A 15264-nucleotide genomic window follows, 5' to 3' on the forward strand; every position below is an offset into this window, starting at 1 on the left:
TGAAGTTGGATAATGCAGATGAACAAGCAGCCCAGATCAGGAGGGAACTTGATGGTCGGTTGCAGTTGGCAGAGAAAATGGCAAAGGTAAATTATTAACTTTGATATACTATACAACATTTCTCTCTTTACCTAGATTTTTGTAGCTAAAAGAGTTTTTATAGATAATGCCAGCATAATTTTATCATTTTTTCCTTAACATGCCTATCTCTTAAGCCAAAATACCGGAATGTATATTATCTTAATAGAGCACATTCTCTATTTTATATATCCATCCGTGTATGCGAAGTGTTTAAATATAATAACTTTTGTAGATTATCCTTAAAACAATGCCTAAATTTCTCAAACTGCCAGATTTACATGAATTTTAATATTGCACTAAAAATAATATTACCAGGGAGAAAAATCTTCTTCCTGTGAAATTATATACCTCAGTGTCCAGCACAGTGCTTGGCACACAGTAGGTTCAACTAATATTTGATTGAATGATTGAGTGGATGAAAAATATAATTTGAAGTTTCTACTACAAAGTCTGGCAGTTAGAGTGCATTCAATACAATATCGTAGTTACTTTATCTATGCAATCACTGTGTTTCTACAAACAGAAATAGATTTCAAACAAAAGCCATGAGCTTCTTTTTAATATTTAAGACGTGTTAGAGAGAATGGGATTCATTCTCTAAGTTATTCTTAGTTAATGGATACATTAATTTACTTAAGTGGTACCAAAATTTTAGTCCCTCCCAGTAGACTTGAGGTTATAATGCTATTGATCATATTGAGAATAAGTTTTTTTCCCCCTTTCCCTTCTGCTAAGCAAAAATATTGAATATTTGATAGATAAATTCTCTTCCTCTCCTCCTCTCTGTGTCTCTGCAGAATCCTCTCTATTTAGGGATTTTCCTTCATTAAAAAAATAGGTGTAACATGTATACAGTAAAGTGCACAGATCTTTCATTTACAGCTCAATATATGTGTATACACCCTGTGTAACTACCTCCCAAATCAAGATATTGAAGTTTTTTAACATTTGAGAAGACACATCTTATATTGATGTAATAATTGCATTTTTTCTTTTGCAAATAAAATATGTATTTATGAATCTGTAAGTTTTAAGAATACTGCTACTGTGTTTATCTAAATGTCAATTCAATAACAAAGTTGAGAAATTGGAGGTAAAGGGAAAAAATTAAGGGAAATTGGGTAATAGAGATGATAGTATGTTGTAAAGACCAAGTCAGAGATATATGGGGTGGGCAAAAGTAGACTTACAGTTGTGAGTTCATGAAGCAGTTTACTTGCTACTGTAGTAATCACAACCTGCGTATCTTTTTCCATACAGACAGCTATAAACCTAATTTTGCCCACCCCTGTATAAGGAATAATCTCTAGAGGAGAGAAGTCATAGGATGATGTGAATTGAGGGCTAAAGCATTACATTCACAAAAAGAGCAGTGTTTGGCAGCACAGTTTGCCCTGTTACCAACCTCTGGATTTCTAGAGAGGCACCACATAATTCTCAAGATTTGAATATGGACTTCATAGGATAGAAATCAAGAAGCTCGAGGCCTTTGGAAGCTTTAGAGAGAACAACATTTTCCTTGAAACCCTAACCTAAATTGGCAGCTGATTGGAAGGGCATTCGCTTTTCTTAAAGACCTGAGGCTGAGAGAGAATGTGCCAGACACCATGGGGCGGGCCTCTGCACCTGTGCTCAGCATTCGTAAAGTGCCTGCTTGTATGTAGATTGTACTTGAGACTGTGTCCATTGTCATAGATTGGAATTGCTTCTCCAGTGGCCTGGCTGAATATCTGAGGCTTTAGAATAAAATATAGATGATTTTCTAAAGGGTTTACGGAACCGAAGGGAGAGCCTTCTATATATTCTCATGTCTCTGATTGCAGAGGAGAATGTGTGTTAACCTGTGGACTGAGTCAGAGGACAGGGGTCAGGGATGCACATTCAGAGGCTTCTGTTTGAGGAGACCCTGGTTGGTTTTATCAGAAATGTGATAAAGTAGAAAATGTGGAGAAGGAAGTGAAGCCAATGGGATTGGAAGGAAAAAACACAAAAATAAGATGCCTTTGTTGAACAGACTATTGCCATAACAGATAGAGCATGTTTAATTGTTCCACCTTCTATTTCACCAAATTTAAGCCATCTTCATAAAATATTTATAGAGCTAATTATAACTTACCTTGTTGGATTATATCTCTGCACTAATCCTATTAACCCACAAAGACAGATGATACAATGAATTTATTTTATAGACAAGCAGATCAAGGTTTAGGAAAGATGATTGATTTCATCAAGATTATATAACAAGTAAGTGGTGGAGGCAGGCCTCAAACCTTTGTCTTTTGACTCCAGAGCCTGGCCCCTCTCTCTTAGACCCCCACAGCCTCTTCAGTCTGATAAATCTGGAAGTGTGTATTAATAGTTAGTAGTAGACAATCAGTAACACATCCTACTACACTGCACAGCAACACAATCTAATAAAACCACAGGGCAGAAATCTCTGTTTGAAGGGGTAGAAATACTGATTTTAATATTTCAGCCAAGAAAATAGTAGAAAAAATGTGGACTAGGCCAGAAAAACCTGTGGTCAAATCAATCATCATTGTTTCCTAGATATATAACATTAGACAAGTTATTTAACCTTTTGGAGCCAAAATATTTATTGAATAACTATTAAAATAGCCAGGCACTGTTTTAAGCACTTGGGATTGATCCAGACAAATATAGTTGTCTTAGGATAACAATCAGACAAAAATATTTCTGCCATGCCCTGGTGAAGCTTAAATTTTGTTTGGGAAAGCCCCATAACTGAATTGTGGAAGGTGATCATATGCTATTTAGGAAATACAACAGAGAGGAAAGGTGGTTACAATTTTCCAGCAAGTGGTCAGGGTAGGCGAGTTCTTGGCAGTGCTATATTTCCAGTTATTCAGTCTAGAAACTTGGAATAATCTTTGACTTTATTTTTCTCATACTTCATGCCAAATTTATTAGGAAACCCACTTACATCTCTGTTCAAAATGTTTCCAGAATTTAACAGTTGTCACTGTTTTCCACCTCCCACTCTGATCCAATTACCATTGTATCTCTCACCTGGACAATCATTCTGTCCTTTGGCTAGGCTCCTAGCTTCCACCTCTGCCCCATCAACTGGGCAGCCAGTGATTCTCTGCACAAAACCTTTCCCCTTATCACTGAGAGTAAAATAAGAAGTTCCCACAGTGGCCTGCAGAGTCCTTCATGATCTGGCCTTTGCTACTTCCCTGACCTAGTAGTGGCCCATTAAGCTCTCACTTCTGCTCAGTCCACTACAGCTGTGTCAGCCTTCTTGGTCTTCCTGCCACAGGGTCTTTGCTTTGGTTACTTCCCCTTCTTGCAGTGGTTTTCCCCTGACATTCACATGCTTTTGCTCCCTGAATTAATCAAAGTTCTCCAGAGAAACAGAACCAATATAGACATATGATCTCCTATTGGTTTTGTTTTTATGGACGTGAGTATAGATGCAAAATATATATATATATATAATTTTATGTGTATATATATGCATGCAATACATACATACACAGGGATATGTATCTATATATCTATATAATTATGTATGTAAAGAGAAACATTAATTGATTGATTGATTTGATTTATAGAAATTGGATCATGTGGTTATAGGGGCTGACAAGTCCAAAACCTGTAGGGCAAGGTAGGTAGTAGGCTTGAAATTCAGGTAAGAGCTGATGCTATAGTCTTGAATTCAAAATCTGCAGGGCAGGACAGCAGGCAAGAAACTCAGGTAAGGTTTCCATGTTACGATATTGAGGCAGAATTGCTGCTGCTTAAGGAAACCTGTCTTTGCTCTTAAGGCCTTCTACTGATCGGATGAGACCCACCCACATATGGGAGGGCGATCTGATTTACTCAGAGTGTACTAATTGTAAATGCTAATCATATCTAAAAAATGTCTTCACAGCAACACCTAGACTAGTGTTTGACCAAACAACTGGGCACCTTAGCATAGCTGAGTTGACATATAAAATTGATCATCTTACTCCCTCCTTTGCTTCTATGCTCAAAGGTCATCTCCTCATTGAGACCTTCCCTGACCACTCTATGTACATTTGCAACACCTTTCCACTCCATGTCCCCATCTGAACTTTTTCTCCAATAGCACTGATCACTTTCTGCCTTTTGAAATGATTTGCTTATTTATGATATGCGTCTCCTTACAGTAAAATATGGGCTCCATAGTACAGAGGATTTTTTGGTCAGTATCTTTGTGGTTACGTTCTAAGGGCCTAGAGTAGAACACATAGCAGACATTTCGTGACTCACAGTTAAACTAGATAGAGAGTAACCCTATTTCTGATGCTGTTTTAATTTAAAAGATCAAATTTAACATGTATACTTGTCTGATGAATAATTGGTTCTGTTTCCAAGAAAGAGGCAACACAAGCAGGTTAAATAAGTTTGATGAAATACTATCAATAAACCTCAAAACATTAAAACAGAGTTGCCACTTTTTTTCAAAGAGAAAAAAATTCTAGTATAGTTGAGTTCCTGAAAATTTTGAAAATGCTGACAAAATATTCAAGTTTGGTAATTCCTATCAGTCTCCTCATTGAAAAAATGATAGTGAATGAAGTGATTTTAATTAAAGCTAAATAAGAATAGAGAGTTGCCAAAGGGGGGGGTGGATACATATATATATATATATGTGTATATATATATATATGTGTGTGTGTCTGTGTATGGGCACAGACAACAATGTGGTGGAAAGGTGGAAGACCAGGGGAGGGGTGTCGGGGACTGGGTAGAGGTGGGCAAAGGTGAGGGGGGTGGAGGACATCTGTAATAGTGTCAACAGCAACAACAACAAAGAATAGATTTTTTTCATGTGCTAATGCTGTTTTCCATAAAATAACACCACAAAAATTTGAAAAAAAATTTGGCACACCCAAACTTTCAAACATGATCTATTTGCCTTTTGCTTTGCTAAAATATTATTTTTAAAAGGCACAGCTATGACTCTCATACAAATATAAAATAAACATACAATGAAGATTTCATTCAATGCATAATTAACGAGCAAACTAGTTAGATGTTAAAACTAGTCCAAAGAGCATTTGAAAACTGGGTGTTTTGGGGTAAAGGTAAAATAAGATTTATGAACCTATAAAAGTGATTAATTTCTAACTAGGATTTAAACTGTAACCATTGGATTATTTGACTCACTAGACACAGATTATTTGCACATTTTTCAGATGAAATTATATAAGGTAACATGTAACTTCACTGTCTGGGACCTTTAATCAATAATAAACAGAAAGTTGAACTAAGCACATTTCTTCAGATTGTCCTTGGCTGGCCTTTGCCCCCATATGGCACTGAAAGGACCTGCCCCCTCAGCTTTTTGCCTTATTTCTGAGTTTTGGATGCTTTTTATGACAGCTTATAAAGTCAGTTCACAAGTGTAAAAATCAGTTTTTATGGCTTGTTTTTTTTTTGTTTTTTTTCTTTTTCTGGTGCTTATATTGAAAAACCATCCCAAAGCATTATTTTTTCCCCCAAAGGAAATCAAGGTATTCTATAACTGAGGATGTAAACTTACTATTTTGGAATGTTGCTTAAAACTATAGTGGAATATTAAAAGGTTACTTAATCTTCCTTGGGAAAGTTAATTATGAATGTAGAATTTTAATCATTCTGTGATAATAAATATGCAGTTTTAATATTGATTATGTGTAAATTATTTTAAGAGAAATATGTGAAGGTTATGTGGGGGGGAAGCAGAACAGGTGGCCTGAGACGCTGGGACTGATTTGAGAAGTGATACCAGATGGTCTTCCCATCCCCAGAACGAGCTGGTGCAGGTGAGGCAGAGCCTAGCTGCAGGTTGATGAACACACACTGGATGTGCTCCAATCATACAGAGATGCATAACTTAGTTTGAATGATATCAGGGGAAACAATAGTGAAGGCATTGGTTTTCTGGAGATTTAGGCGATCATTTGAAAGATGGCTGCTCTGCTCTCACCCCAGCTAGTTTTTTACAGTGGCTGTTACGTTACAGTGCCCTAGATAGTCTAATGCTCTATACCCTCCACCTTTAAGAGAGAAGAGCTAAGTGCAAGCTTGTCAAAGATAAAAGACAGAGCTAAGAGTCTTAAGAAATCTCATTTGCTGTTTGTGGGAATAGAAATTTGTATAATCTCCTCTAAGAGCAATTTGGCAATCTCTCTCACTATCTTATGTAAATATCAATATTTGGAATTTGTTTTTAATTGGGTGGAAGAAACAGAAACCTGAGTGCAGAGATAGAAGAATTGAATGGCAATGCTCATGTAATTCAGAAAAAAATAGAATCTTTAAAAATGATATTGTTACTTTCTTTTTTACTTTGAGCTTTTATCATAAATTGGCTTTTTGCTTTAAACTTAAATTTTTCTAAGCCTTTACTAAAAATCTGGCTTTATGGATATAAGGGATCTTGACACATTTGTGTAACATGAAAGTTAACCAATTTTAGAAATATGACTATATTGCTATTTAATATTATGGTGTGTTTTTTTACATTTGAATGCTTGCTTATAAAAAGCATACCCTCCAAACATTGCACATTTGTGTAATAAAGAAAGATATTGTTAAAATATTTGTTTCCTAAAAGGCAAAGCAGTGCACAGTGAACATTGTTTTTCTAGGCCAGATACTGCCAGCATTTCAAAGCTAACAGTGACTAATTAAGATTCATCTGTGCACTAAAACTGCTTATATGTATGTTTTCAGAGTTTGTTTATCCCTTAAGCAGATACCTTATCAAAATAAAGTTAATGTGGAAATGTATATAATGTTATTCATTTTGTACCATAATGATCCTCAACAGAGGGTATATAACATACCTTTAGATACAATCAAAATTGCCAGAGCCCGAGGCTTTTAAAGCTTAGAGACTAAAGTAAATGCATTGTATCTAGTGTCACAATTTCTAAGAGTCAATATATACAAAATATGTTTTATGACAAACTGGGAATATGACTTGTCTAACACTGTTATTTTAAAAATTATTTTCAAGGAAAGAAAATTTCCCAAATTTATAGCAAAAGAAATGGAGAATATGTATATAGAAGAGTTGCGGTCTTCAGTGAATTTGCTAATGGCCAATTTGGAAAGTCTTCCAGTTTCAAAAGGTGGCCCAGAATTTAAACTACAAAAATTAAAACGTTCACAGAATTCTGCATTTTTGGACATGGGAGACGAGAGTGAGATTCAGCTGTCAAAGTCTGACGTGGTTCTGTCGTTCACCTTAGAGGTAAGTGGCCTCATCCCATGCTCACCTCTGACAGTACTGATGAGGCTGCACATTGTTTCTGCTGACCTTTGTGGTAACCTTTCAAATTTAAAACAGTACAGTATATTTTGAAGAAGTTAAGTTATTCTTCATTTGCAAGACAATCAGGTTGTGAATGCAAATAATATAAACTCTCCTTTAAACATAACAGCACTATTAGGATTAAATAATAATAAAAGTTTTGAGGCAAGTTGTCTTTGTGTCAACTTAGGCTAGTATAAGTTTATTGTTAAAGGAAGCACCAAAATGCACTTGGGTGGAAGTAGGATTTAAACATATAAATTCATTCTCTGTAATTTGGCAACTCCTTTCAGGCTTTCAGTTAGCCTTTTATTATTATTATTATTTTTTTATCGACTTCCCCTATGAGATCATCTTTCTAGAATCAGATCACATAAACCAGCTGAACTGCACAATATTGGATGCATATAGGTGAAGAAACATAGAGACTTCTTCCTTTGCAGAACATCCAGTTTCATTATAGGCACAATCAGTATTATAAAGAACCGAAATAAAAGTCACGCCTTTAAAATTGTGTTCTCCAATACTGCAGAGTTTCATCTCTTTCACACAAATCACTGGAGACCAGATATTGATAACTGACTGTTACTCCTGTGGCCCATCCTCATAATTACATTTCTTCTTTGCTAATCCACATATGTCTGTGGGTTAATACACACTGCACATCCACCCTAGCAATATCAAGCTGAAATTTATAGCTCTCTCAAAGATTATATTAAGGCTTTCACCTCCTGGCTTGCATTGCTACATTCTCCCTCTGCTGGTTCCCAGTGCTGCTCTTTGAGTTTGCTGAATGACAAAGAAAAGTACCCTGGAGTTTTAGGAGGCATGGTTTTAAATTTCTTTGTGAAATATTCCTATACTTGGCTTGCTTAGTTTATGGCAAAAAAAAAAAAAAAAAAAATCAAATTTGCTTTTTTTCTTTTTTCTCCACTTATCCATCTCTAAGATAAATTTAAGCTTGGGGGAAAAACAACTGCCTCTCACTTTCTTAACTTCCAGGCTAACAATTTCTTTGTTGGTTAATAGATTAAATTTGGTTTCAGAGTAGAAATAAGAGGTTTTCTTCTGGCGCAGGACATAGTTCTGGAATTACCTCATGACTTTGCAAATGGCTTTGCGGCATACTAGGTTTCTTCTTAATCTCTTTAGCCTCTTAACCTAAGGCTGTTTACTTTGAAATGACATGGTATTTTACAGGTGGAATTTCCTTATCATTCCTGCCTCAGATTTCTTACTGACTAAAATGTAAAGTGCCAAATTATTTAATTACAATATAACTTTTTCTATGAGTTTGACATTTAAATTCACTAATGATAAAAATAATTGGTGATTAAATCTACCATTACCTCTATAAACACTCAGAACTGGAAACAGTTCAAAACATTTTCTCCTTTTAAAAATGTCTAATAACAGTAAATAATTATTAGCTTCTTATCAATTCTGTTTTCTCTTTTGTAAACAAAATTATGCTTGTGAGTTAGTGCTTGGGTGAAACTAGGAATTATTATTCTCAACTTTATTGCCAGTATGTTAAAAAGGTCTGTTCAGTTAACAGTAAAATGGTCTTAAGTGAAGACAAGTTAAAACTTAATTTTGCATGGTATGAGAAGCTTGCATATTTATAAAATTGTTTTGATATTCTTTATTGCTCTGTCCATAGGAGGGAGATATTTTCTTATGATAGCGCAATGCAGATCTATTCCCTGGTGCCCACAGTATTTTAAGTAGAAGTTACATGTCTAGTAATAAATTGAAACCATGTGAAGAGCAGATTGTACAGCACTTACCTGTAGAACTCCTGAGAGAATAGAGCAGGTACTGCTCTGCCCCAGGGCCTGCAACCCCAGCCTAGCTAAACTGAATAATTATCCCAGCCCATTCTCCAAGCCTTGCTCCTCAGACCCCAGATTTAGCCTAAGAAACTCTGAAAGGCAAGCAGGTAATCCAGTTTAAGGGTCTCACATATCATCAGTCAGGCTTAGAGTTGGTCTGGTGGAGGTATGGTGGAGTCTTGTTTAAGAACTGAAGTCCAGGTCTAAGGAATAAGTGCAGATTTGAAAAAGTTTTCAAAATTTATATATTCTTAATTGCTACCCACTCCTCTCTTCTCCCACCGTACCTCATTCCCTTACCTAGCTTAATTTTGCCACAATTCTATCACATGGCACATTTAGACATCTATCATGTTTATTGTTCATTACCTGACTTTCTGCTTAGAATGTAAGTTGCAGGAAGGTAAGATATTTTTGGTTGTTTTTCTTTCTTTTTTGTTTCCTGAAGTATAGCAAGAGCCTAAAACAGTGCCTAGCACACACTTGACTTGATAAATATTTAATTAGGGACTTTGATGATATCAAAAAGCATCAGTTAGCTATACAAAGATTATGTCAGGTCTCTTCACTCAGGAAGACTTCAGAGAGAGTAATAAAGCAAGAGATAAGCGAATCCACAAAACAGTAAGCCATACATACAATGGTATATTAAAGTTAAATATGCAGGTAAGGCCAGGAAAGCAAACATTCATCTCTGACATTGAGTCATGGCAGGAATAGAGTGGACTTTGCGCCTAGTGTTTTCGTTGGTATTAGGCTGGCTGACCTCCTGGCTTCCTCTGTGCCTGGAGGCATGTAGTCCCCGGCTCACCATCCTGCCCAGCTTCATTTCCCCGCAGCCGACATGGCTGAGTGCCACATAACGCTGTGGGCAATGCGTTATTCAGAAGTATGTTTTCTAGTTTCATATTTTGTACATGCCTCCTTTGTTTTGCTTCTAGAATAACTTGGTCTCCTTGTTATCTTTATTGTATCAGTCACAAAGAGATCAGGGAAGAGAAGATGAAAGACAATAGTTTTATTTTCCTTAGTTCCATTATCAAGTTTTTCTGGGAATTGGTTTGAAACAGTGACCTGAAATTAGGTTAATTTGATGGTCCATGAAATTAATTTTTGGCTGTCTTCATCATTAATGATTGAGAATGGCTATGTGTGGTTTTTTTTCTTTCTTTCTTTTGGCAATTATATCTGTAGAATTGTGTTGTTTTATTTATGCGTATGGGCTCATAACAGAAGTAACATCTTTTGAAAGTGGCTATTGTGCAGGATAAAATATCCCAGCACTGATGGGAGCGTTGTTTTGAGGAACAGAAAGTGGTCTCACAAGCTGAATGTTTTAGGAGGTCCTGTTTACAGCAGCTTGTAATGACAGAAATAGTGTCAAGCAGATGCTGCCTTCCTTCTCTCTTGCACTTTGGCTCTTAAACACAGTACAGAGAGATGCAGTGCAAACAACCCTGTCCCCAAATATGAACCAATGCCATCAAGATTTCTTGACTTCTCTGTGGTATGCAGTTCTCCTGTTTCACACATTTTAAGTGACCATCAAATATTTTTATCATTGAATTAAGAGGTCTTTAGAGTCATGGTGGTAAGCTGATATGTAGGTGGCTTTTAATTGATATGGTTACATATTTCATTTGTCTCAGCTTCTGGTTATTTTATTTACATAGGGTTCTAATGAGTCCCAGTATTACTAACAGCAAGTTTTATTTATTAAAAATGTATATCTTTTGTTTATTTTTCTTAAACAAGATTTAGTATTTTACCCCATCCTTGAGTATTAGAGCAGCTGTGAAAGATAATAGCTATTTTCCATTAATTCTCTTAGTCTGTTTTAAGTCCTTATTTTTTATTCATATGTTGCTATGTATTTAAATGTGAAAAAAAAATGACAAAAGGCTTGGTTGAGGAAGGAAAATGGTCCTGAATTTTATCTTTATTTTTCCATGATCAGTTTCCCATATATTTTTTTGAAAAAACAAAGCAAAGCAATATGCATTTGTATTTATAAACATAACACTTCTGTTATACCAGAGCTGAAAGAAAAAATGGTTATTTTAACATGGTTTGTTTCTTTGAGAGCTTAAAATTCATATCACAACTCTATGAAAAGTATTATGACTTTAATAATGTATTAAATGGTCAATAAATGATATATATAATGTTTTGCTGGAGATTTTGGTAGCTATATGGCATGAATGCTAGTAATCTTGTTTATACAAATACAACATGAGATCAATAAGGAAGTGAATGTGCGTATATGAAAATGCCATTGAGCATATTTTACAAATTAAAATTTGAGAATTTAGAGAACTTCATGATTCAAGTTTGATAGAAAGACTATGGCAACTAATCATATTTTATGTATACATTCAGCATGAATCTTTTAAGATTGGCAGCCTTTTATAAAAACATAAAAAGCACACTTGAAAATACGTTTCCTTTTCCTTCAGGAATTATAACTCCATAAGGTAATATCAGTCTTTGCACCCTTTTCCAGTGTACTGCATTAAATTAGTACATGCTTTTAATGGATGGCAAATTTACCTTTTCCTTTGCAAGTTAGTATTAAGATGTTCAGTGGCAAGTTATATTTTTTATATTATTTTGATAATAAGGTATAAAATGACCATAAAGAAAATTCTTTTATAAATTCTTTATATATAATAGTCAAAATTAAATAATTTAATTTTCTTTAGAAAATTCCTTTATAAATAGTCATCTGAAATGAGTGAGTATAGAAAATTTCTGATGCTGTCACATATTGACATCAATGAATTGGTCTGATGGTAACTTGTCTGCAAGTAATAAATATAACACTTTATGTGAAACTCAGTGTGTACTTCTTTTATCAAATGCACTGAATTTTCGTTTGTAATTTTGCTTTACCTCATAAAGAGTTGCCATAATTGTTTAAGGATCTGAGTTTAAATCTCACTTAATTCACTGTGGGTTATATTTAGAGACTTTAACCTTACTTTAGTCGCTGTTAGGAGATACCTCTTCAGATGCTCAGGATGTTTTTTGCTATCCCTAACATGAATGGAAGGATAGTAAATAGAGGGATTCTTGGGAAGATAAAATTTCATTTATGTTACCAGATAATTTTTTTCAATTGGTCTATCCAGTTTTAATTTATGCTGCTGTCTCTCTCAATAGCTAAAAATTGTCAACTTGACATATCATTTAAAATTTTTATCATTAGATTGTCATAATGGAAGTGCAAGGTTTGAAGTCAGTCGCTCCCAATCGAATTGTTTACTGCACAATGGAAGTGGAAGGAGGAGAGAAACTGCAGACAGACCAGGCGGAAGCCTCAAGGCCACAGTAAGCCAGCTGAAAAAAATGTGTTTTGTTTTTTTCCTCCCAAGAAAACATGCTTTATTTGTTTGCACAGTTGTATGGTTTGACATTCTGAAATGGTTACTTGGCTACCTTTTTCTGAACTATGTTAGAATGAGTGTGTGCCTTTCTGGATAATAATGTTACAATTAGGACTGTAACAGAATCCCTGTAGTACAAACAGAAAATTCAACATGCAAATGTGAAGCTAATTATTAGGCAATATAAAATGTAAGTCATTTATAAGGATAGCATGTGCTGTCATTAATATGTTATTTAAAAGATAGTACTTGATCCTGTTTCAGTTATTATAATTGTAACCTAAGAGCATTTTTATTTCTGTGGATAATAGCTCTGTGGTGAAGTTGAGGGAGTTACCATAATTCTGCACAAGGCCTTGGAACACTTTAGGAGTAGGCATGAGTTAGAGACCCTGTTAATAACTACCCTGCCATAATCAGAGAGGGAAAAGCTGTTCTTTGCTGACTGTTTTATGTTTCAAATTCTGGGAATGCGTTTAAGTTTGGAAGATGTTCTTTATTAGGTGATTTAAATTTGGGAAACCAGTCTCTGGCAGAAATAACCAGACTGGCCTGAGGAATTCAGATGAAACTTGCCTGGCCTTCATTTGTACACTGTCTTTAGGAAGAACTTCTCTTTCTTCCACTTGAACTTTATTCAAAATTTCTTGCAGGATTTATAGGATTAAGGATTTTTACCCTATCACAGAACCAACATGTGGCCTGTTCATTCAGGAAACCTCTTTTGAGGTTTTGGGTAGGTACTGGTTAGAGCCTGAGGATGAAGATGAATAAGAAACTCATTTTCTTTAGGGCAGGTGCATTCTGTAGGGTGGTTACAGAGCATTAAGTGTAACAGGAGAGATTTGCACAGAGTGTTAAGGAATTGAGCAGAAGCAATTGAAACTTCTCACCTTGCCTTACACAGCCCTACAAGTCTGTCCCTGGCCAGTCTCATTACCTCTGGGACGTCACCATGTCCCTTCCTTCCCCTGGTCCACTTACTGTCCAGCCACCCTGGACTCCATGCAGTTCCTCAAAGGTATGAACGACTTTCATCGTTGCACCTGCTTTTCCCTCTGCCTGGAGTTGTCTTCCCTTTTACCTTTTCTGGCGGGATCCTTGGTAATGAGAATCTTAACTTAAATATCACTTCCTGAGAACAACCCTTCCCTTTAGTTAATCTAACAGGAAGCAGGTATTTTCTGGCTCATCACTTTTTAACTTTTACACAAATGTGTATCCTATCTGTTTATTTTGTAATGTGTGTTCACTTGAGAAAAGGGGTCTTGTCCTATATGATTTTATATCCTAGTACCTGGTAGCACACATTCAGAATTTATTAAGTCAGCTCCTTAAACTTATTTTTATGACTTCCTCATAGTATTTATTTGAGAGTGTAGTATTTGCTCCTGCAGCTCTATAGAGTTGACTTACAGTGTGACGATGAAGTGAAAATAATGAGGGAAAACAGCTGATTTAAGAGGTTAAAACCTCTCAGGAGGCGGTGAGAGAGAACATATGCAGTCAAGGGGAGGTTTGGTGTTTGTTGTAAAGATCTGCTATTTTAGTACTGTAGAATATATTATTCACAGAGTTGTGCAGCCATAGCCAATTTGAAAACACATTTACCGCCTTACAAATTAACTCTGTACCCTTTACTTATCAGCCTCAAATCATCCTAGCCCTAAGCAACTACTAATTGACTTTCTGACTCTATATATTTGTCTGTTCTGGACATTTTCACATAAATAGAATCATATAATATGTGCTTTTTTGTGATTGGCCTCTTTCACTTAGTGTAATGTTTTCAAGATTCATCCATCTTGTAGCATATGTCAGGACTTCATTTATTTTCATGACTAAGTAATATTCCATTGTATCTATATACCACATTTTATTTATCCATGCATCTAGGCCAGTGATTTTCAACTTTTTTCATCTCATAGTATACTTAAACTAATTATTAAAATTCTGCGGCACACTAAAAAATATATTTTTTGCCGATTTGACAAAAAAAATAGGTATAATTTTGATTCATTTACACTGGACGGCTGTTGTGTTGGCTGCTGTCATTTTTTTTATTTGACAATCTAAGGGAAAAGTGGTTGATGCCCTGACTAAAAAGTCAGGTACTGCATGTTTTTAAAATTCTTGTGGCACACCTGCTGGAAATCTCTGATCTAGGCTAATGACACTTGGATAGTGTCCACCTTTTGACTACTGTGAATAATGTTGCAAATTAAACTGGGTGTACAGATTCCTGTCTTAGTACTTGTTTTCAATTCTTTTGGGTATATTGCTAGCAGCAGAATTACTGAATCATATGGTAATTCTATGTTTAGTTTTTTGAGGATACACCAAAATGCTTTTCTTAATGACTGCCCCTTATTTTCCCACCAAGGTTGTACGAGAGTCAAATTTCTTCACATTCTCACCAATGCTGGTTATTTGAATTAAAAAATTAGATAAGATGGTAGATAGATAATAGATAGATAAAGATATAGCTATAGAGATAGATATATGGAGATATAGATGATATAGATATATATCTTCATCCTAGTAAGGGTGAAGTGGTATTTTGTTGTGGTTTTGATTTGCATTTCCGTAATGATTAATGATGTTGAGCATCTTTTCATACATTGTATTAGCCATTTGTTTATCTTCTTCAGAGAAATGTCTATTCAAG

The 15264-nt window shown here is 35.3% G+C and overlaps 1 protein-coding gene across 7 annotated transcripts in view; it reads left to right on the forward strand.

Annotated features, from left to right (window-relative positions):
- Positions 1 to 15264, forward strand: part of CADPS2 (calcium dependent secretion activator 2) — a 536766-nt gene that overhangs the window by 213598 nt on the left and 307904 nt on the right. For all 7 annotated transcript variants that reach the window (XM_081147044.1, XM_081147045.1, XM_081147046.1 and 4 more), the window contains exons 4-6: positions 6 to 86; positions 7079 to 7315; positions 12419 to 12540. In XM_081147044.1, coding sequence (XP_081003170.1) covers positions 6 to 86; positions 7079 to 7315; positions 12419 to 12540 — 440 coding nt within the window. The remainder of the gene's footprint in view (positions 1 to 5; positions 87 to 7078; positions 7316 to 12418; positions 12541 to 15264) is intronic.

The sequence above is a fragment of the Miniopterus schreibersii genome (genome assembly GCF_964146895.1).
Source record: "Miniopterus schreibersii genome assembly, chromosome: 9".
Lineage (NCBI taxonomy): Eukaryota > Metazoa > Chordata > Mammalia > Chiroptera > Miniopteridae > Miniopterus > Miniopterus schreibersii.